The 24,002-nt window shown below is 34.0% G+C and overlaps 2 protein-coding genes and 1 pseudogene across 3 annotated transcripts; 1 reads left to right on the top strand and 2 right to left on the bottom strand.

Annotated features, from left to right (window-relative positions):
- Window positions 1-2,046: 2,046 nt before the first annotated feature.
- Window positions 2,047-23,306, bottom strand: LOC134267824 (lysine--tRNA ligase-like). 2 transcript variants are annotated; one of them, XM_062750039.1, is made up of 16 exons: window positions 23,213-23,266; window positions 16,332-16,535; window positions 15,654-15,795; window positions 15,413-15,575; window positions 14,665-14,758; window positions 13,888-13,970; window positions 13,273-13,376; window positions 13,000-13,125; window positions 12,602-12,721; window positions 9,676-9,838; window positions 9,085-9,258; window positions 4,450-4,535; window positions 3,652-3,737; window positions 3,407-3,533; window positions 2,875-3,018; window positions 2,047-2,275 (listed from the first exon to the last, which is right to left on the bottom strand). In XM_062750039.1, the coding sequence occupies exons 2-16, from the start codon at window positions 16,481-16,483 to the stop codon at window positions 2,186-2,188; spliced, it is 1,854 nt and encodes a 617-aa protein (XP_062606023.1). In that variant the 5' UTR covers window positions 16,484-16,535; window positions 23,213-23,266; the 3' UTR covers window positions 2,047-2,185. The 2 variants fall into 2 exon arrangements, with proteins under 2 accessions (XP_062606023.1, XP_062606024.1); XM_062750040.1 differs by lacking the exon at window positions 16,332-16,535 and having other exon boundaries at window positions 23,213-23,306.
- On the top strand, window positions 17,028-18,297 carry LOC134267811 (THAP domain-containing protein 11-like; annotated as a pseudogene).
- Window positions 19,571-22,420, bottom strand: LOC134267810 (uncharacterized). Its single transcript, XM_062750018.1, has 4 exons — window positions 22,262-22,420; window positions 21,941-22,056; window positions 21,406-21,705; window positions 19,571-20,751 (listed from the first exon to the last, which is right to left on the bottom strand). Exons 1-4 carry the CDS (start codon window positions 22,400-22,402, stop codon window positions 19,638-19,640), a joined length of 1,671 nt encoding a protein of 556 aa, XP_062606002.1. The 5' UTR covers window positions 22,403-22,420; the 3' UTR covers window positions 19,571-19,637.
- Window positions 23,307-24,002: the final 696 nt, after the last annotated feature.

The following is a 24,002-nucleotide window of genomic DNA, read 5'->3' as shown; positions in this document are numbered from 1 at the left end:
GTAAGGCGTGGCAATCTCGGCGCTACGTAATTAGCGCCTCTCAAATGGCGAATAGATTCTTATTGGTTAAGAAATTAATAACATCGGGAACTTTAAAATTGTTGTTGACAACGATGAGACTACTTAAGCCCCAACTCTTTGCCGTACGAGACGCTGTTTTTGGCTATATGCTACACTCGTTGACATTCGCCCGAATTTCTATTCCATGTATATTTCAACAGTAAATGAAAGCTGTGTAAATTTCAGACGCTTATTATGTAACGTCGAGAATAACACACCTTACTGAAAGTCCAAGGATCACAAAGAATAGCTCCTTTCTAAGGAGGAAATTCTTCAAAATCATATCAGTTTTTAATATTCCAAACAACCAAAATGAATTTAGATTACCATATCTATATTGGATACCGAAATTTCATAAAAATCCCAACAAAGATATAGCGGGTTTTGGTAAATGTTCTACCAAGCCTCTTTCTTTACTCCTCACTAAAATATTAACAGTGGTGAAGGAGGAACTTCGAGTATTTTTTCCTAGAAAAGAATAGGGTTTTATTGATTTGATTAAGGTCAGACGAGACGTTCCTCAAAATCTGTTTTGTATATCTTCAAAATGTATGAAAAATATTCAAAATTTTAATAACATTCTGATTTCTAAACCAGTTTCTAAACATTTTTAAAAAATCCAAACACTTAAAAATTTGAAATTGGAAAATTATTTTTCTTTCCCAAAGGATTATAAAAGAAAAACTACCTCTGGTATCTTACAGAAAAGCCTGGTAAGGTACCTCAATTTTTTGTGAGTAAACATGTTTTAGTAGAAATACTTCAATGACAAACTCTTAGAAAAATTTATCTATTATTAAGGAACGTCAGTATATTGTGTCTTTACAGATTATCGTTAAGCCTTTGATTTACTAAATACAGTGTACAATTAAGGAGTTTTATATTAAACTTAAAAATTGTTAGTATTACGTAGTATCGATTGTAAAATTTTAATTAGAAATCTTATATAATAAAAATCAAGGTATACTGTGCATAATTATACTATGTATTCATTACTCCATCCTGTCTTTCTCCAATAGGGTTTTATTGATTATGTATTATTTTATAGATTATGTATTGTATATTTGACATAATTATATATTGCTTTGCAAACCTTAACTCTGGACAGAATGGACATTTCGGTGTGTTTATAAATTTTCTGGTGCCTCGATGTGTGAAAAGTGTTCACCGACCTATACAGATAGGCTGACAGCTTATGGACACAATAACCTTACATCGCTCCAATGTAAAAAAAAAAGTTCTCTTTTGATTGGATTTAGGTAATACGTTTGTTTTCATTGCACGTCAGATTATCTTTAAGCCCCCCCCCCCCCCACGCAAGTGATAATGGTAAAGAGCTACATAATTATGGGTAGTTGACAAGTTTAGTTGTCAGTTTGCCATCACAGTTTTCTCAAGTACAAGACCAAAATGTGAAACATCTCTATATATTCAACAGAACCTGGCCCTAGCACAAGAACCCCTGACCCTAGGGCCATGAATTTCACAATTTTGGTGAAAGGCTCAATGCTCATCATAATCATTCAAACAGTTTGACTGCTTTATGCCCAGGAGTGAAGAAGAAGATTTTTAAATATTGCATTAATTTTCGTGGTTTTGGTCTCATCCCTCAGGTCCTAAGGAGGCAGGGACCATGAAATTCAAAAATATTGTTCCCCTTCACCCATAGATGTTATAAACCAATATTGGTTGAAATTGGCTGAGCGGTTTCAGAGGAGAAGCTGAAAATGTTTAAATGTTAAGGCAAGACAAAACAGATAGCAAGATAGCGAGTGATTCAGGTGACCTAATAAGCTGGCTTCATATTTTAGCGGCTTTGGCACAGACAACGATGCACTTATTCATATTCAATTACTGCTTAAGGAACTGCTTACTTTGCAGGTGCTACTGAGTTTAAAATAACGTAATCTCTATCTTTTTGTTATCTATGCAACAACCCTACAATTTAACTACATGCAGACAGTAAGTAAACAAAAATCAAAAACATTGTGTCCTTTACAACTGTTTTTTTATGTAACAAAGTACACCAAAGATCTGCACAGTGCAATGACACAAATAAATAGATAAAACTGTCAAGTCTTTGGGGACAGATTTCCCCGCTGAGTCTGTTCTATTTTTAGCCTGGTCAGCTTGTAGGCCCTGGGTTCTGTTTGTCCTGATCGTCTCCCGATTTTTTGGTGATGTCGGGTTTCATGGCAGGGAATAGCAGCACCTCCTGCAAATTAGCGTAAATATCAATATAAACAGACAAAATATCTTCATGAATAGGTCCACAAATTAACCTCTAAAAGCAGTATTAAATTTGTACAAAAATCGCAATATTTTTAAAAGTTCGTATCAGTATCAAGCATTTAAGCACAATCAGATAAAAAAAACTTATCAATCTCCCTAGCACACAGGTGCAGGGTGTAAAAATTATTCTGAAGACAGGTGAGTTTTACCTAAAGGTCAATAAGTGAATGACAAAACTTTATCATGGATGGAGGGATAGACTGATCAGTTTAGGGCACCTACAGAGCGGGGCCCTAATAACTATGAACATACCTGTACATTAACTATCCTCATAGCCTAGATTGATCTCTGTACCCATTCTTTTATAACGGAACATTTCTTCAGGCATTTCTGCCAAAGTTTTATTATGCTACGTGATGGAGATATTTTAACTTAAATTTCTTTACAATTGAACTGCAGGAATTGTCTCAAGTTCACAATATCCTATACGAGTCTGTAGTTCATCTTTATGCTTTTAATACACCTTTAGACAGCAATACAACTTTATGCTGTTAATACACCTTTAGGTTTTTTTTAATGTACCTTTATGCTGTAAGAATCCGTGAGGAACATGGTCAGTCTGTCTATCCCCATCCCCCATCCTGCTGTGGGGGGCAGGCCATACTCCAGTGACGTACAGAAGTTATCATCTACAAACATTGCCTCGTCATCTCCTGCTGCTTTGTCCTGAAAGACCACACATATTATTGTAAAAAGCAGTTCAAGATATCTTGTATAAAGAATTTACAAATGTAAAAAGTAACTAATGTTATACATTGTAGATCCTATTATACACGGATTGTTATGTGGTTTTTCCCTTGTTTTTGTAGATTTGAATCCATGAAAATAACTGATTTTAGAACTGTGTACAGAGTAAAATATAGTATTGTACAGAGGATCCTTAAGGGGATATTAATGTGTCAAAGATTTTGTAAATGAGTCCAACAATTAAAACAATGTACCAATGATTCATTTCTTCTTAAACTGAGACCATTGTGACACAACAATGCAATACAATTTTAATAATACCTTAACTATCTATAATATCTATACCCTATATTACAATATTCCACACCTTTGCCTGTTGTTCAAATCTCTCCCGCTGAACCACTGGGTCATTTAACTCAGTGTAGGCATTACAAATCTCCTTCTTACACACAAACAGCTCAAATCTCTCTGTCAATCCAGGTATAGATCTATGCCTAGAAACATGAAAAAATAATAAATATAATCAAATCAGAAGTTTTCCTTTTCATTAGTGTAAAATAAAGCTGTATAACTACTGTCAGATTGTTAAATCTTTATAATCCATTGACTCACCATTTTGCCAAGGGACTCATGACTTGGGGATGATCAATGATGTATGTGGGGTTTACACATTCTTCTTCAATGAATTCTCCTACAAGCTTCAAAAGTTTACAAAAGGATTAGTGTATTATTTATCCTTAATGTATTACATGTACAGTATAAAAACGAATTTGTCCATGCGGTAGTCCTAGTGGTGCGTATGCCAACTAATAAGTGGCATAAAAATCAAAAACTGGGAACATTTATGAAATGGAGAATGATACCATTTAAGAGCAATAGTTACAGAATCTACCTAAGGGTTCAAAAACCTTAAAAGATTCTGTACAGTTTTGAACTCTGCAAATTATACACGATACAACATAATGTGTAATTGTAGTAGTGCAGCTTCAGATAAAGTGAGTTGTAATCATTACAGTCAGGCCCATATCCATAAACATCATCAGCTACACATACTAATACTTTAAGAAATCTTTTGGAGTTTTCCAAATCCAGTCTTATTTGAGACTGTCAAAATATTTCAAGTTAAAACATCCTACCATGATAGAAGGCTTTATTTTTTCTATTTACTGTCTTGTTCACTAAATCGTTCAGTACACATGTAAAAAACAGAGAATGGTGATACATACTTGACCAAAAGCTCTTCTGATGTAGAGCAAGCCGAACTGACATTTTAAAACTATGGAGATGCTTCAATCATTTTTCAAAAATTCTTTAACCTAAGACTTGTATGTGACATATCATTTATATTGTAATGACTATGAATTTACTTCGTTTCTTAACGAATTTCTATTTCTTTCGAATTAACATTACCTTGTCCAGGAGTCGAGCTGCTGTCCTGGGAGGTTTACATTCCACCTCATGCTTGATACAAAGGTCATCCAAAAATTTACGAGTGCCTACAAAAGTCATCCAAAAATTTACTAGCGCCTAATAGAACCAGAAGTCTCTGTCGAGACTGAAGCTCTACTGGTTTGAACTTATAGCAAAGGAAGAGAAAGTACTTAAGGTCAAGATCTAGTAAATAACTTTAGACTAACTTTTTGGTGCTAGATCCATTATGACGTCATAATCACTTTCAACTTTCTTTTTCCCGTACTTTACGGCTCTAATAGAATTATGTAGAAAATAAAGTATTTTCATGGAATTCAATTTGAAATAACCTGAAAAGTAGTCCGGATACCTATATTCAATTTAACATTATTTAAAAGAAGAGACCAAGAACATACAAATTACCGTTTTCTGAAAGACTGTAGGCAATCTGGATATATTTTGTTTGTGTGATATGGAAAAAACTCCCATATTCATGACTAATTTTCTTAATTTTTCATTGAAAATGACAGTTTAAAATATGGTTTTTCATCTTATTTTCCTACAAATTATGCCCCGAAACACATTTTTTGACCAAGCTAAAGTTATTAAGCATCATTAAAGGAATTCATTTCTTGAATTTGATAAATCTGTAGGCACCCTTCATTTACTAGATCTTGACCTTAAGCAGCTGGGATTTGAAACTTTATAAACAGCATTAAATAGAATAATGATCGTTGATAAAGTCTCTTTATGTTCTTAGTGTAGTCTACTTGTGTGCCAAGTTATACTGAAATCAGACCAAAACTGTAGGAGGAGTAGCATTTTGAAACAATTTTACAGACATTTCTATTTTTAGTAACCACGGCAACACCGTTCATCAAAATTAAAATTCGATACACAGAATTATGTATCTTAGTGTAGTCTACTTGTGTGCCAAGTTATATTGAAATCAGACCAAAACTATAGGAGGAGTAGCATTTTGAAACAATTTTACAGATATTTCTATTTTTAGTAACCACGACAACATCATTCATCATATCAAAAACCGATATACAGAATTATGTATCTTGGTGTATTCTACTTGTTTGCCAAGTTATACTGAAATCAGACCAAAACTGTAGGAGGAGTAGCATTTTGAAACAATTTCACAGAAATTTCTATTTTTAGTAACCACTGCAACACCGTTCATCGAAATCAAAAACCGATGCACAAAGTTATGTATCTTAGTGTAGTCTACTTGTGTGCCAAGTTATGCTGAAATCAGACCAAAACTGTAGGAGGAGTAGCATTTTGAAACAATTTTACAGAAATTTCTATTTTTAGTAACCACGGCAACATCGTTCATCGAAATCAAAAACCAATACACTGAATTATGTATCTTAGTGTAGTCTACTTGTGTGCCAAGTTATACTGAAATCAGACCAAAACTGTAGGAGGAGTAGCATTTTGAAAGAATTTCACAGAAATTTCTATTTTTAGTAACCACAGCAACACCGTTCATCGAAATCAAAAACCGTTACACAGAATTATGTATCTTAGTGTATTTTACTTGTTTGCCAACTTATACTGAAATCAGATCAAAACTGTAGGAGGAGAAGCATTTTGAAAGAATTTCACAGAAATTTCTATTTATAGTAACCTGGGCAACACCGTTCATCGAAATCAAAAACAGATATATGGAATTATGTATCTTAGTGTAGTCTACTTGTGTGCCAAGTTATACTGAAATCAGACCAAAATTGTAGGAGGAGTAGCATTTTGAAAGAATTTCACAGAAATTTCTATTTTTAGTAACCATGGCAACACCGTTCATCGAAATCAAAAACCGATACACAGAATTATGTATCTTAGTGTAGTCTACTTGTGTGCCAAGTTATACTGAAATCAGACCAAAACTGTACGAGGAGTAGCATTTTGAAAGAATTTCACAGAAATTTCTATTTTTAGTAACCACGGCAACACCGTTCATCGAAATCAAAAACCGATGCACAAAGTTATGTATCTTAGTGTAGTCTACTTGTGTGCCAAGTTATACTGAAATCAGACCAAAACTGTAAGAGGAGTAGCATTTTGAAACAATTTTACAGAAATTTTTATTTTTAGTAACCATGGTAACACCATTCATCGAAATCAAAAACCGATAAACAGAATTATGTATCTTAGTGTAGTCTACTTGTGTGCCAAGTTATATTGAAATCAGACCAAAACTGTAGGAGGAGTAGCATTTTGAAAGAATTTCACAGAAATTTCTATTTTTAGTAACCACGGCAACACCGTTCATCGAAATCAAAAACCGATACACAGAACTAAGTATCTTAGTGTAGTCTACTTGTGTGCCAAGTTATACTGAAATCAGACCAAAACTGTAGGAGGAGTAGCATTTTGAAAGAATTTCACAGAAATTTCTATTTTTAGTAACCACGGCAACACCGTTCATCGAAATCAAAAACCGATAAACAGAATTATGTATCTTAGTGTAGTCTACTTGTGTGCCAAGTTATACTGAAATCAGACCAAAACTGTAGGAGGAGTAGCATTTTGAAAGAATTTCACAGAAATTTCTATTTTTAGTAACCACGGCAACACCATTCATCGAAATCAAAAACCGATACACAGAATTATGTATCTTAGTGTAGTCTACTTGTGTGCCAAGTTATACTGAAATCAGACCAAAACTGTAGGAGGAGTAGCATTTTGAAACAATTTCACAGAAATTTCTATTTTTAGTAACCACGGCAACAACGTTCATCGAAATCAAAAACCGATACACAGAATTATGTATCTTAGTGTAGTCTACTTATGTGCCAAGTTATACTGAAATCAGACCAAAATTGTAGGAGGAGTAGCATTTTGAAAGAATTTCACAGAAATTTCTATTTTTAGTAACCACGGCAACACCATTCATCGAAATCAAAAACCGATACACAGAATTATGAATCTTAGTGTAGTCTACTTGTGTGCCAAGTTATACTGAAATCAGACCAAAACTGTACGAGGAGTAGCATTTTGAAAGAATTTCACAGAAATTTCTATTTTTAGTAACCACGGCAACACCGTTCATCGAAATCAAAAACCGATATACAGAATTATGTATCTTAGTGTAGTCTACTTGTGTGCCAAGTTATATTGAAATTAGACCAAAACTGTAGGAGGAGTAGCATTTTGAAAAATTGTTTACAGACAGACGGACAGACAGACAGACGGACAGACGGACGGACGCCGGACGCATTACTATCGCATAAGCTCTTCTGGTCTCTGACCAGTAGAGCTAATAAAATGAAGATTATTTAATTTGCTATCAAAAACACTTCGGATGATAGTCACTAATCATATATACTGAAAGGAAAAAGAGTGTAAACTTTTGAGGTGAATTAAATTCATTTTTCTTTTAATATTTTTCAGCATTCCTATCTATCTTTTAAAACCATCTTTCAAAAAGATATAACCAAAATCCCATTTGATTTTGTTTAATAATTAATGAGTTATTGACGTTCATATGACGATACCCCCCAAAAGTGAAAAACGAAAACTCGCATTGTCTTTATGCCTCTCCTGCATATCTGACATGGCCGTTATTTTTCCTTTGTATGGAATTCATCAGAGTGTTTATCTTTCAATCCCTGGGTATAATGGGCATGGATAACCACGCCAAAAAATTAGTCATACGACGCGCGCATGCGCCAGTGAGAGGAACACATCAGTAAGTTGACTGGTGCAAAAGCCCAAATTGCGGAATAGTTTTCTTTCTTTTTTTGTGTGAACGTAATGATTATGATAGTCTACTGTATAAAAGGTGGTTTTGTTGGTAGTAAGGTGGCGATTTAAGAGATGACAGGACGAATAACCCGCTCGTAGCATGACTCTGTTTCGCGTTAACGTTATCGTCACGGTTGAATGAAAACAGTTCCAGGCCCTCTCTGACAATGGGTAACACGCTTTATGGGGGAAAATTAACAAGAAACTGCTTAGTTACCCGTTGTTGCCTATTTCATTAAATAGGCAATACGAAAATCAGACCCCATGGAACTTCCGTAAACTGCACCAAGATTGCAAGAAATTCCTATCGTCTTTAAATGTTGAAAAACAATGTGTATATCTCAGGTGCATTAAATGGTGCAAAAAGATTTGTTGACAAACTCGTCGTCAAATTGCACGTGTTTTGGACTTTTAAGCGTTTTCCCTATGTGACGTCATAATTTTTACGGTTCAGTAATTCTGAACAATAATTTCTGTGCATAGTAACTAAATTTCTCATCTGACCAATTTTCGTAATTTTCGGTCGAGCGGTCAAAAATATTTCGAATATTATGCTACCCTGCGTTTCTTTTTCCTTTCAGTATATATGTATGCAGTTATTTTAGCAGCATTCATATTTTATCGTCTTTGGTGCTGCTTCAGGTTCACTTATTCAATAATACATATACATGTTCATACTTTGACTTTAACTAATACTGGTCATTTTGAAAATATAAGTGTGCTAATTTATGGTTGTTGCTAATCAAATGGAAAGAAAGACTGCACAAAATTTTTAATGCATTATTTAAGTACATTTAAAGTAATTGATCAGATTCATTTCCTTCAGAAAAAGAACAATCTCTCCCCCTACTAAGAATTGTTTAATGCATCTTAATTTACCTTCAGATTCAAATTCCTTGGTGTCTGGGAATTTGACCCCTAAGCGGTCCTCTAGACCCTTCAGCATACTGATGCGTTTGAAGGGCGGGGTAAAGTCTACCACCCACTCCTCTCCCTCTGGCTCTTTGGGGTGATACGTCACCTTGTACCCCCCTGTGATATGTTTTACCATTCCTATAAAAGATTGAGTACATTTATTGTTGTGTACACAGACGAGAGTTCTAGACTTTTCATTTTATTTATTGTAGTGTAGCTTCAGAAAAGGGTAGGCTGTAATCATTAGAATCAGGCCCATATCCTTAAACATCATCAGCTACTCTTTCTAAAACCTTTTGAGTCGTATGACTTGAAGATGAACTGTTAACATTTTCAATATAAACATTGATGGTTTGTGACATACATTACAAGGTTCTATAGAGATAGTCACTACAAATAATGTTTTGCTGTTATTAACGTAATTTTGCATAAAATGTCTGTTAAACATACCTTTCATTTTATAGTGAAAACATTTATATATACTACATATCCTTGTTCATTTTCAGGAACTTTTTTCATAATTCCAGAAAATAATATCAATAGTTGTTTACTGACCTGAAACAAGGGATTCTGTGATCTTCATCAGATCGTCGTAATCAGCATACGCCATATAAAATTCACAGGTCGTGAACTCTGGATTGTGGGTCAAGTCAATTCCTTCATTTCTGAACTGTCGTCCAATCTCATAAACTCTGTCAATACCACCAACTACCAACATCTAAAGGAAAGGAAAAATATCATCACACACAAATTTAGGAACAACTACCAAAAACAATAGACATATCAAATTTTCTTCCATAAAATGTTTATTTTTTTCCATCATATAAACCCCCGATATCTTAACTTTATGTTTATGGTACGGATGTGAATTTAAAATGCTTTTTTCGAGTTAAACTAAATAAATATCGAAGGCATGGTGCCTGAAGATTTGTTGAATATCAATAGGTAATCAGGGTCACGCATTTTTCATCGTCTGAATACATAGTCAGCGCATTTTCAGTGGCACTAATTTGAAATAAATATTATAGTTGCATATTGAACAAAATAATGTCATATTAAAAGGAGAACTTTGAGCCGACAAATGTGTGCTCACACTTAATTTAACAAAAAACATGTTTAAACATTGTGATTCCATTGTTAAGGGTTTAGCCTGTTAAATATTACAATTCATCAGAGTGATGTCCACCTACACACAAATTGTACTTTTTAAATCATGTTGGCAATGTATTCTTCAACAAAAAGTGACATCAAGGCAATTTTAAATCACTTTTTTTTTGTGCCGTTTTCAAAAAAATTTAGCACATTAAATGTTGTATATACTAATTTTGCGTGTCCTCACATTTAAAAAAAAATTATCTTTAGACATCGCTGAAGATTCCAAAAATGTCAATTAATTTCTAGAGAGAGAGAGATGGAGAGAGAAAAATGTCACCTCCAACGACACCGATCGATAGCCCCGCATTTTCTCACATAGTTGATAGTGCGACCTAAAAACCATTTTTGGTACATGTCATTAATGATAAGACACTAATGTATCCTTGTTTGAATTTTGATTCATGGCAATAAGGCATTCCTTTTGTACATATGTTCATATTAAAATAACCATGTTATACGTCGCTCTTATGCAAGTGGTTGTAATATATTTTGGTTACACTTTATTTTTAACTTGTTAATACTCAAAGTGATCCAAAATTGCCTTGTCCACCCATTCTTTAGGAACACCAAAAACAATAGACATTTCAAATTTTCTGTTTGGTAAGAATCCATATATGTCTTGGATTTTGACAATTCAAACAGGGAACAGTTATGAAATTTAGTGATAAATTTTCAATTAATCTGTTGAGAATCTCTCGATATATTTTGTTTGTACTTATAGCAAAGGAAGAGAAAAGTACTTAAGCAGTTGGAAATTGAAACTTTTCACAAATCTTAAAATGACACACAACTATAATGAAGCTTTTTAACAGTCTCTTTATATTCTTAGTGCAGTCTACTTTATAAAACATGCCACATTTATATTATAATCAGACTAAAATTGTATTTGGAGTAGCATTTTGAAAGAATTTCACAGAAATTTCTATTTTTATTAACCACGGCAACACCGTTCATCGAAATCAAAAACCGATACACAGAATTATGTATGTTATTGTTGTCTAAGTGTGGGACAAGTTATATTGAAATCAGACTAAAACTGTAGGAGGAGTAGCATTTTGAAAGAATTTCACAGAAATTTCTATTTTTAGTAACCACGGCAACACCGTTCATCGAAATCAAAAACTGATAAACAGAATTGTGTATCTTAGTAATGGTTTCTTGTATGCCGAGTTATATTGAAATCAGACTAAAACTGTAGGATTAGCATTTTGAAAGAATTTCAGAGAAATTTCTATTTTTAGTAACCACGGCAACACCGTTCATCGAAATCACAAACTATACACAGAATTATGTATCTTCTTGTAGTCTACTTGTGTGCCAAGTTATATTGAAATCCCCTAAAACTGTAGGAGGAGTAGCATTTTGAATGAATTTCACAGAAATTCTCTTTTTTAGTAACCACGGCAACACCGTTCACGAAATCAAAAATCCGATACACTTATGTATCTTATTGTAGTCTACTTGTGTGCCAAGTTATCTTGAAATCAGATTAAAACTGTAAAAGGAGTAGCATTTTGAAAGAATTTCACAGAAATTTCTATTTTTAGTAACCACGGAACACCGTTCATCGAAATCAAAAACTGATGCACAGAATTGTGTATCTTATTGTAGTCTACTTGTGTGCCAAGTTATATTGAAATCAGACTAAAACTGTAGAAGGAGTAGCATTTTGAAAGAATTTCACAGAAATTTATATTTTTAGTAACCACGGCAACACCGTTCATCGAAATCAAAAACCGATAAACAGAATTGTGTATCTTAGTGTAGTCTACTTGTGTGCCAAGTTATATTGAAATCAGTTTAAACTGTAGGAGGAGTAGCATTTTGAAAGAATTTCACAGAAATTTCTATTTTTAGTAACCATGGCAACACCGTTCATCCCCTCAAAAACCGATACACAGAATTATGTATCTTATTGTAGTCTACTTGTGTGCCAAGTTATATTGAAATCAGACCAAAACTGTAGGAGGAGTAGCATTTTGAAAAATTGTTTACAGACAGACGGACAGACAGACAGACGGACAGACGACAGACACATTACTATTGCATAAGCTCTTCTGGTCTCTGACCAGTAGAGCTAAAAAATAGGTTTTCGAACTAATTGTTTTCATTTGCCATGAGAACTCAAAATAAGAGAAAGAAAACGAATTGCCTGATCCAGAAGGCAATGTCTTTAAGATGTGCATAAAATTTATCACAACCCCAGTGAACAATGTTAAATAACTTCATCACTTACTTCCAGTGGCACTAATTTGAAATAAATATTACATCTACTTCAATATTAAAGAAGGATATAATCGAAATACTGAGAGTTTGAGAGACTAACTTTGAGGTAGAGTTCTGGGGCTACTCGCATGTAGAGGTCCATGTTTAGTTCATTGTGGTGGGTGATGAAGGGTTTAGCCGTGGCCCCTCCTGGAATCATGTTCATCAGAGGGGTCTCCACCTAAACACAAATCAAGAACATTTTTAACATCATGTTGGCAATGTTTTGTGCAGCAACAAAAAGTGAAATCAAAGCCATTTTAAAGTTGAAAACATTTTTTTGCAAGTGTAAAAAAAAAATTTCATTGCACAGTATCTTATTCAAAGAATATATATTTCAGATAATATTATTTTATATACTGATTTGTAATCAACAAAATGATGTTTAAAGTAAAGAGATAAAAATGTCAATCAATTTTCTCATTCAAAAAATATCAAGACCAAAGAAAGATAACTCACCTCCAAAAATCCCATTTCATCCAAGAATTTTCTCACATAGTTGATAATTTTTGCTCTAACAATGAATTTTTGTCGCACTGGCTCATTAATGATAAGATCTAGATACCTCTGGCGAAATCTGGTTTCCTACAACAATTCGCATTTCACTTGTAAACTAAAATCATATTAAACTCTATACACAGTTTTATTGAAAGTTTTATGCAAAATCTTTTTTTTTTGGTTACAAGGTGATTCTTTCTATAATTTAATACTGGAAGTGTAGCCATAACTTGCCTTGTCCCTGACTCCATAGTATAAATGGGGAAGCTGGTGGAGACAGGGGGACAGCAGAACAATTTCTGTCGGAATTATACTAAGTTCTCCTTTCTTTGTTTTACCTGTTAAATATATGCAACATATGTCATATTTATCACCTAGTATTCTCAATTAATCTGTTGAGAATCTTTAGATATATTTTGTTCTATTTATCAAATATTTCCTGTTTTTCTCAAAAGTTTTCAACATTAAATGTAAGTATTATACTCACAAATCTTAAAATGACACACAACTATAATGAAGCTTTTTAACAGCTCTATTTACACAAGGTTTGATTTAATACAGCAGTGTAGTTCCCATTTATAAAACTATGGAAACATACATATGTAAGCTGATCAAAACCCAGAATTTCATCTTTTAATAGCCTTACTAGTTTTCCCTTCACACCCACTATATCCCCTCTCTTTACTTTATCCTTAACTGGTTTTCCCCTCACACCCACTATATTCTTTCTCTTTACTTCATCCTTAACTGGTTTTCCCTTCACACCCATTATATCCCCTCTCTTTACTTTATCCTTAACTGGTTTTCCCCTCACACCCACTATATCCCCTCTCTTTACTTTATCCTTACCTGGTTTTCCCCTCACACCCACTATATCCCCTCTCTTTACTTTATCATTGGCTTCAAAGAATTCCTCCTCTGTTGGGTAATATCTACAAACACACAAAAATCAGAATGTTCACATAACAAGAAATACATTGTCATTCATGTGTCTTTTTTTTTAATTTCAGATATCTGTCAGAGAAATTATTTTTACAAGAGGTTTATTAGGGCACTGCTTGAAAATTGGAGCCATATAGGAATCACAATGTGGTGTCATATTACTTTGTCTGTCTGTATATCCTTGTTAAGCAATATATCAATTTTCATTACGACTATTTCAAACGTTGGCCTTGAGAGGAAGACACCTACAGATTTTGAGGTCTGTCTGCATGTCCTTCTGTCTGTCAGTGTTTTTATTGTGACACAATAGTTTTCAACTCAATGTTTTTCAAAGTTGCATGCCTATTTATGATAAGAGAAAGACAAATAAATTTTGGAGAAATATCACTCCCCTTTCTACTTGTTTTTACAAATATATCTCTTATGTTATATTATGTCCAATAGTTTTTATTGTAAGAAGTTTTAAGTATGTCTGTCTGTCTGTTTCATTATTTATAAATCTCCCAACATACAATTACTGTTCCACATCCCTTCTTTATTTGCTGTATTTTGTTCTTAACATTACTGTACTTATTGTAGTACACTTGTAACTTTCCTTCGACAGACCCGTATCAAGGCTCTCTTTGATCGTGTCAATTTTTTTTCAGTTCCTTCAAAATATGACTTAATCTTCATCTCACTTACTTGGCGTTGGCCATAATTTGAATTTTGACCCCCTCCCCTCTGAGGTCGTAAAATAAAAGCTTGGGGCCGGACTCTCTCTTGGCATGTATTCTGCCTGTAATGGAAAGAAACATCACTGATAGAAAGGACAAGGTACAATACAGGCCAAATGTGACCCTTTATCTGAAGGAAGACCAGAAATTAAATCACAGTTCAATTTATTATTGTTTGCAATTCTAAACCAAAAATCGCACTTAAATTTAGTTCAGTATTGATTTTGATTAAACCCATGAACAATGGACAAAAGAAGATGGGCATTTTTTAAATTTCTTCATGTTTCTTATCAATTTTCATGATTTTTTTTTTTTTTTTTTTTTGGAAAAATACAGAGCTCAATAGTCTACCTTAATTTTCATACAAGAGATATACAGCAAAACTTCTTTAGTACGAAGCAGATATTGCGAATTTACGGATATAGCGAAGTCATCTTGGATCCCCAGCTATATATATAAATTTAATGAATTTCATATATGGTTATAACGAAATACGGATATAGCGAAGTAATTTCATAGGTCCCAGTGACTTCATTATAAACGAGTTTTGCTGTACATAATTTAATATCGTGCAAAACAATGTTAATCTGGCAGACAAAAAAGCTCTCACTCAGACAGTTTGAAGCCAAAAAATTTATTAAGGCCTCCTAAAAGTAGCAAACAAGTCCTCTTTGATAAACTAGCGCAGAACTAATTTATCACAAAGCTATACACACCTGCGACGCTGACTTCTTCCTCCATCACAGTCCCTGCTTCACAATCATTGTATCTGTGTATGAACTCCGTCAATGATACTTCCACATTGAATTTGTGAGGGTATGGGTTGTTCCCCTTAGATTTCAGGTCTGCTACAGCCTTGGATCTCAGAGCAAAATATTCCTACAATTATTAACAGATTTTAATGCATGAGACATCTTTCTGACTCTTCAAAGTGTGAATGCCCATAAAATCCCCTACCAGATCACCAATCTCCTCCTCATCTTGTGGCTTGGTCTTGTCAGAATCAGCTTTGGCTTTGGTTGGAGGTGGGGGCTGGTTAGCTAGCTTCTCTGCCTTCTCTTTAGCCTTCTTCTCGGCTTTTAGCCTCCTCTTCTGCTCACTAAAAGTGAAAGTATTTTTTGAACTACATACATTCATTTTTTTTAACATTTATAATATTGATGTTAATGTATTCATTATTATGTGAAATGAAAGGCCTTCAGATTCATTTTGTGTCACTACTGATGACATTTTAACCAGAACATTTATACACTCATGTAAATGTAAGTACACACTACAAAAGTGGTGTCTGAATGTATAGATTTTTTTTGTTTTGTTTTAAAGAATGTTGACAATATCTAACTTGCTAGTAAGAATAAATATAAATTTCAAGTCCTGTTCATGATGCTCTTTCAATCATCATAATACCTTAAGTTAGTTAATAGTCCAACACAAATCATACATTGTGTATTTCAGTTCTTCTTACCTTTTTAGTGAAAGGACTCAGAATATTTTTTTTTTTTTTTTTTTTTTTTTACAATTTATATATCTTTTCAATACCTATTAAACAGAGAGATAACCTAGTTCTATTCAACACCAACACAACAGAGGAACACAGATTTACATGCTCAAAGTGAAGATGGGCTATTGGATTACCTTGAGAGATGCAAGCCTATAGAAGTGTGAAAATATTTGGTAGAATCTCTGCTGAACAGAGTTCTGCTGTCCATGGAGTGGAATTTGTACACCCTCTCTGAGGCCCTCAAGGTCCGAAGGACACAAAATGAAATCTTTTGAAGACCATTCATTTTTCAATATGCCTACTTGACTTTTAAACATCTAGGATCTCATTTTCTTATCCTATTCAAAATATACAAAATTAAAGTTAAAAAAATCTAAGGACTACATTGATTTTTTTTCCCAAAAAGAGTAAAATGCTACAGTATCTGTCCATTTTATTTTTCAATATATACATTTTTCTACAACATTATTGCAGTGTTATTTGTTGCTCATTTTGTCATGACTAAAACACCATAAAATGCAGAATTCTTTGCAGTTTCTTCACATTATTTCAAAACAATTTTATCTGTTGGCATTGTGCAGGTCAAGTGTGAAATAAAAGCTTTGAGGCTCTAATGTGTACAGATGTCAGAGACAGATAGTTGATGTTAGAATTTTTTGTCTTGACAATTTCATAATTTACTCTCCATCATTTGTACATCATTTTGTTTAGCATTTTAAGACTAGAAAATGAACAATAGTCACGTTTCGAGTTCATCCGGAACGTTCGTTTTTATTTGCGTTTTATCGCACCGATCACGTGATTTACAGAAAATGTTCAGCAGAGGTACTTCCGGTAAAAATTGTTTACAATAGTTACTCAATGTCGTCTGAAACAAAATCCTATTTTTGTGTTGCGGAGGGATGTAATTCTGATGAAAGAAAAAGAGGAAGATATGGTTACATGAAAGATGTAAGATTTTACCCCTTTCCAACCCAGAAAAAAAGCGCCTGCACTAAGAAAACGCTGGCTGGACCTCTTGAGAAGAGAAAATTACGAGCCAAAGAGAAACCACAGAGTATGCTCTCTTCATTTTAAGGAAGGCAGACCAACAGAAAATCATCCGTACCCAGAGCTCTTTGCATATAATAATTTTAAGGAAAGTCTGAAGGTTTGTTGTGGTTTTGATTGTCAAATATCAAAAAGTTGGCATCATGATTTCATGGATGCATCGAGTGTCTTGTGTTAATATCAGGATATATAGTGTAGAAACATGCATCAAAATATATGGAAAATGCTATTTGTTTATGATAAATTGTAGGACATTTAAACACAAAATTGAGAACTGTTTGAGCTTTTAAATAAGGTATTGAGTATTACAATTTAGAGACACACATGCTAGTCTTGAGTTCTTATAATTTGTTATCTTTAGACTCGTCCAACAACATCAATATCTAAGAGGGAACAGTATATACCTGCAGTACAAGACACTCAGTCTGAAATCTCAATTCAACCCCCAGTTGACTCCTTGGTTGCCAGTGAAAGTGTACTTGTATGTAAGATTATTTGCATATATAAACTTGTGCTCCAGTAAATTTCATTGTAGATCAATAAAAACACTAGTATTACTGATTATTTAAAATGTATTTTTGAAAGCTTGATTTATTTATTTTTTAATTTAAGTATTAATATTTTTCAGCAACCACAGATTAACAATGATAATTTTGTTGCTGGAGAACTGAATGGAAGTTGGCCTGTAACGCACGAAATAGAAGTGGCTGATCATGAGTGCCCAACAGTTGATTCTTTTCCTGTCACAGGTGAAAAATTTTGATTTAAAAAAAAAATACATTTTCTTTTAGATTCTGGCAACTTAGATTGAGGTAAGCTTACTGCACCAAAACTTACATTGAAAATATATACTGTAGGTACTCATGTAGAGATGGACCACTGTTATATCAGTGGCAGTGTTTGCAGTAATGACGTGTCAACCAGAGATATAGGAATCCAAACATCACTCACTGCTGCAGATATCAAGGTTTTGGAGGAGAAATCAACCAAACTAGAGGATCCCGAGAAACTCATGAGAGAACTCTTTGTCGACAAAGTCGTGAAAGATGACAGAAATGTTAAAATGTATACGGGACTACCATCTAAGAGGATCCTAAACGGTGTATATGGTATGGACTGGTGCACAATAAATTCAGTGATATTATAAATGTTAATACATGTACATAATATTTAGTTTTTTTAACAACATGAATAAAGTTAATATATCACAAAAGTTAATTAAAGTCTAATTTACTATAATAAGGCAACATTTTCTTATAAATATTTTTTCTCTCTGTTAAGATATCTTGGAAAAGGCTTCACCAACATTGAAGTATTGGTCAGGACAAGGAAGTGCTACAAAGAAAATATATCAGCAAGACAGTCTAAATGCAAAGTCAGGCCCAAAAAGGAAGCTCAGCAGGTTTCAGGAGTTTGTTTTAACTCTGGTCAGATTGCGACTCGCTTTGACTACATTTGTCATGGCAGATTTATTTGGCGTATCCACCTCCAGAGTTTCTCAAGTCTTCACCACCTGGGTCAATTTCATGGCTACAATCTTTAAACCTTTATTAAAATGGCCTTCCAGAAATGTAATTAAAAAATTCATGCCTTCATCTTTCAGAGCTAAGTTTCCAAATGTAAACTGTATTATTGACTGCACTGAATTTTTTATAAGAAAACCAAGAAATCCAACTGCTCAGTCTCAGACATTTAGCTCCTATAAACAACATAATACTTATAAAGCATTGGTTGGTGTGACACCTTCTGGTGCATTTTCATTCATATCAAATTTGTGGGGAGGCAATGTTTCCGATAGGTACATCACTAAGGAAAGTGGATTCCTGGACAGCGTACAACCTGGAGATGAGATAATGGCAGACAGGGGATTTTTGATCAGGGATCTTTTGCTTCAACACAGAGCTAAACTTATGATACCCCCATTCACAAGGAAGTGTTCCTGGGGTAAAGGTAAGTATCTGTCTGCCTCTGAAATACTAAATACAAGGAACATTGCAAAATTCCGCATCCATGTAGAGAGGGCTATAGGAAGATTAAAAACATTTCAGATGATGTCCAATACCATGCCAACAAATTTAAAACCCCTTGCTGATCAAATGCTTGTCATATGTGCATTTCTTTGTAATCTTCAAAAGCCTTTGGTTAAAAAGTAAGGAATTGATGTTCCATGCTGGAATGTTTTTACTTATAGATGACATCTGTGTTCAGAAATAGTTTTTATTGTGTTCACTTCTGATATAAAATTTATGTATTACAACAAGTAATATAATTTCTTGAATGAAAATCAAATAAAATGTAACAAAAATTGTACATGTCTCATTTTTTAAACTTGAGTTGAAAACTTAAGTGTTAGGCATTAAAACCACATTTCTGCTGTGATATAATTATTTTTACAATTGTCTTAGTGCTCTAAAGAGGTATTTCTCAAAAAACATTTCAGATTTTTCAACAATCCTCTGAAAGATGAGTTCATCAAAATATATACGATCAACAATAAAGCCCTTTTTTGTGTAAAATACAAAATCACACCACTGTTTTTTGCACACACCTAGCTGGCCTTGAATTTGTATGTACCATGGAGAATCAAATTTCAGTTTTATATTTTCATTTTCATCCAAGACAATATGATAATGGTCATCAATACAAGCATCTTTGGGCATTTTATTTTGATACAAGAAGGAACATTTTATCTCAAGTAATCCTTCACCACAACATTTGCACTTAATAACACCATCTGGAGAAGCCCCTAAAAATGGATAATCTGAGTCTACATATAAGCCACATAACTTAATCTCTGCATGTTTGTGCTGCTTTTTATATTGTTCAAAATATAACTGTCTAGCGACAGGTTCGTGTAGCTTGCCAAATGCCAAAGAGGGTACAGATACTTTAGAAGTTTTCCCCATAATCATTTTTGAAATATAGTTTTCCTCATTTTCAGTAAACCTAAAATGCAACACTGATGAAAAATGTGAAGCAGTAATTCTACCAATTCTTTGTTCATACCATTTTTGATTTTCATCCTGCCCTTTAGTTTGGTCTTCAATTTCGGTAATTATTTTCTTATCAAAAATATTCTTCAATTTTTCATTTACAGAAAAAATGTCATAAGGGGGTAGCATATTTTTGCAGGCATCTGACATTGATGGAAGTACATTATCATCATCATCATCACTTACAAAAGACTCATCATACAAAGTTTGTAACAGAAGCGCCCCTGTGCCTCTGCACAATTCATAGAAGTCCCTCTCATGGTTGGCCACTGGACCTTGAATGGGAACGACTGGGTTGTAAGATTCAGTAGTTGCGGATGTTGGTTGGGGATGCGTCTGGTCCACCCTCATATCTATGTCAGAGATCTTCTGGGGATTGGATTTCTTTCTAGGTTTATCCCAGACACATTGCATGTCGGTGCCTACTTCTGTTCCTCGGTCTCTGTGTCGCTCAAAAAAACTTGATAGGGAAAATAGAAAAGCAACACAGTGCTTGCAAGTTCCATTGTCCCTGAAAAAAATACATTTAAGAATTGAATTATTTTTTATTTCTAATTCTTACTAATACATGTACAGTGGAGCCTCATTTGTCTGGACGCTTTGGTTCCTAGTCAATTTGTCCGGATATGTTAAGTGTCTGAATACGTGAATTATCAATTAAAGAAGACAAGATATCCGAAGGTCCACTGTAATATGAACCTGGATTACTGTATACAGGGTTATTTTCGCCCTTTTCGCCCCGTTTTAAATTTGCCCCGTTTCATTTCTTACTTTTTTTTTAATTGGCCACGTTTTAAATTTGCCCCTCTGTGAGTAGGGCAAATGGGGTGAAAATAAAATGCGGGCAAATATTTCACTGTATATAGTATTCAATATTAAGAATGTGACTACACATTTCTGCATATACTGTATCAGTTTTATGAGATAATGCTTTCATGAAAACAGAGAACACCATGACTGAAAAGCAATGTCTTCCCTTAACAATTGAATTAGCAGGGAACATTAAAAAAAAGATAGAAGGGTGTCTGGGCTTCCTACTCTGGAAGGAAGTGTAAATGGGAATCCAGAATAATTTGGGTATTATGTCACTACATGCAGGGAAATTCCGCAGGGGCTTAGAGGCAACTCTATAACATAAGGTTACCTTAATCTGAAATATACTTACGCCACACAAGTGCATCCACCTGACAAAATTTCACCAGTTGTCTTGTTTGCCAAGATCCAGACATCATAAGGCTGGGCATTTTGTCTGGTCTCAGGCATGCAAGTTGCCGTCAAGTAAATATATTCCTGGTGGACATGATAGGCAGCTTTGACATCGTCGATATGGCAAGCCATGTGTAAGCGATAACCATTATCCTGCTTATAAAGTCTTAGTCGTTCGTGAGTCCACCCGCACCATCTCATAAAGTATACCAGCACATCACACGATTCAAAGTCTGGTATACTGGCCAAATCCTTACTCCTGCAAATTTTTTAAAAGTAGTATATACTATATAGATAGTAATTAAATTTCCACTGCTATGAAAATGTTCTTAATAGGCATCTATCATGTGGGCTCAGTTCACTTTGTGAAAACTAAAGTGGGTTTGAGTGTGTGTTAACCCCTTACTGTTTGGTTTGATGTATAAATACTGAAAAGCTTAGTCAACATGGTCAATAGAAACAATTTTATAAAAGTTTGAAAATTAAAGTCTTACCAATCGGTCACAGCATTTACAGGGTCTAAAATAATTTTGTTGTCCCCCACTGTCACCGTCCTGCGCCTTTCATCAAACACAGCGTACTCTTCTTCGTCATTTGTAGATGTCAAAACCTAAAGCCATCATTACACAGAATGATTATGTGTTTAACCCGTGTTAGATGTTTATACTAAACCACAAAATCATCCAGAAATAATATAAATTTGAATTATTTAAAAAATGTATGATATGTACTTTTATTTTTGTCGTTCTGACTACGAATGGGGAAAATTTTTATAGGCTTAATCAGGGTTAATGCTTCAGTGAAAAAAAGATTACCTCAAGACGAAGTTCCTCTGCAAGCTCACATAAGCGCACAAGATCTATTTTCCTGCCTATGCTGCAGCTTATACCCCTATCTTGCAGATACTTCTTTAGATCTGGTACTTGAAAGCCGTAAAAATGAATCCGTTCTGCCATAGTTATGAGACGCTGTAAAACCGGAAGTTGACGTGCTGAACATTTTTGACATGGCGTGACTAAACAACGAATAAAAACGTTGTTCCGGATGAACTCGAAACGCGGCTGTTCTGCATGATTTTGCGAAAACATCATAGAAATTGATCTAAAATTGACCTTACAACAAGTTTTTTTTTTTATTTGGTTTTTCAATGAAATGTATGGTGTAAAAATTGCAATGTGACTCATTTATGGCCATATACTGTAGCTTAAAAAATAGCTTGTAATATTAAATACTAATTTAGACACCTCATATAAATTAATTTCTTTAAAATCCTCAGTTAATTTACCTGCTGTTAGCCATAACTTCAAGAAAAATATTTCAAGGCATATAGTTTCATTTATAACGTAAACATTGCTAAGGATGATGCAATTCTTGAATCTTTTGATCTATGCGAAAAAAATCCCAATGGTCTAATACATGATTAAAGCAATTTTAAAATGTAAACAATGAATGATGCAATCTTCTGAAAGTTATCTTTGTGATAATGTATCTAATTATGGCATTTAAAATGCACCCGAAAAGCTACAATCAAATAAAAATTTCTATAATATACTGATGGTCAATATTGCAATATCTAATCAATATAACACGTTCTGAAAAATAAACTTTCAAAAGTTTTCTTTTTGTGTTATTAGCCACAGCCAAAATGATATTCTCAATTTTAGGAGAAATGCTGTTGAACTTAATATGTGGAAACAGTCCATGTTGTTAAGGACATTATACAATCAAAGTTAACCATGGATAAACTATATTCTAGTCCTAACAACCTTTTACTCAGCTTCTCGCCGGTCTCCGACATCGCCACATGTGCGCCAATAGCGAATAGCGGAAAAAAGGCTGTACGAACTTCCTCTGTGCAGAATCTCGATCCCGATGTAAAAAGATCTGATCATGTACACTAAAAATCAATTATTACAAATTTCTTACAGTAAATTATGCTATGTATCATTTGCTAAAAATTGCAGCTGATGGCAACTTGATTTATGATACGTTTGGGTCTAGAGCCCATCCAAAAGGCTCCAAACATTGTTTTTTTTTTTCAGACGTGGATCCAGGATTTTTTTCCCTTCGGCGACGCGTACTAAACTTTAGCGCGTTTTTCTGGGGACCGGTAAAGTAAAGTCGTTCCTCGATAAGTTGTATGACAGTTAATTTGTGTATGTTAACTTATTTATAAGTAGACATTTTAATTAACATTTAGCCAGGCGGTTCATGCATATTCGAGTTTTCCCAATGTAATCCCCATTGTGACCCGCCCTACCCGGAAGACCGTGGTCTAAAATTAGATAATCTCTCGTACCTCTACAAGTTTTCACGTAAGTTTCAGCTTTTCTGATCTGGACAGCAGTTTCTGAAAAGAAGGTTGTTTAGGATTTTCCCCTCACATGTCAATGAAAATCTTAGATTCTTGACTTTGACAGTTTGACTTACAGAGCACCATGAGCTGAATGATTAAAAATCTGCAATAAGGAAACATTCACTTGAACCTTTTCTGGTCCTATGGTTCTTGAGCAGATTTTTTTCTGTAGTAATACATTTCAATGTAAAGTGTAAAAC

This window comes from Saccostrea cucullata, unplaced genomic scaffold, assembly GCF_032062105.1.
Source record: "Saccostrea cucullata isolate Sc308-1 unplaced genomic scaffold, CSIRO_AGI_Scuc_v1 ctg948, whole genome shotgun sequence".
NCBI lineage: Eukaryota > Metazoa > Mollusca > Bivalvia > Ostreida > Ostreidae > Saccostrea > Saccostrea cuccullata.
This window is presented reverse-complemented; position numbering and strand designations above follow the sequence as displayed.

What these genes read in the sequence shown, in the direction of transcription:
- LOC134267824 (XM_062750039.1), bottom strand. Translation starts at nt 16,483, where the DNA reads ATGAATGGTCTTCAAAAGATTTCATTTTGTGTCCTTCGGACCTTGAGG. An exon ending in ATAGGCTTGCATCTCTCAAG is followed by an intron (nt 15,796 to 16,331) that starts GTAATCCAATAG and finishes TTTCACTTTTAG; the next exon opens with TGAGCAGAAGAGGAGGCTAA. An exon ending in ATGAAATGGGATTTTTGGAG is followed by an intron (nt 12,722 to 12,999) that starts GTGAGTTATCTT and finishes ATTTGTGTTTAG; the next exon opens with GTGGAGACCCCTCTGATGAA.
- LOC134267810 (XM_062750018.1), bottom strand. Translation starts at nt 22,402, where the DNA reads ATGGCAGAACGGATTCATTTTTACGGCTTTCAAGTACCAGATCTAAAG. An exon ending in CAGAGGAACTTCGTCTTGAG is followed by an intron (nt 22,057 to 22,261) that starts GTAATCTTTTTT and finishes TGATGGCTTTAG; the next exon opens with GTTTTGACATCTACAAATGA. An exon ending in GGTGGATGCACTTGTGTGGC is followed by an intron (nt 20,752 to 21,405) that starts GTAAGTATATTT and finishes TATTTTTTTCAG; the next exon opens with GGACAATGGAACTTGCAAGC.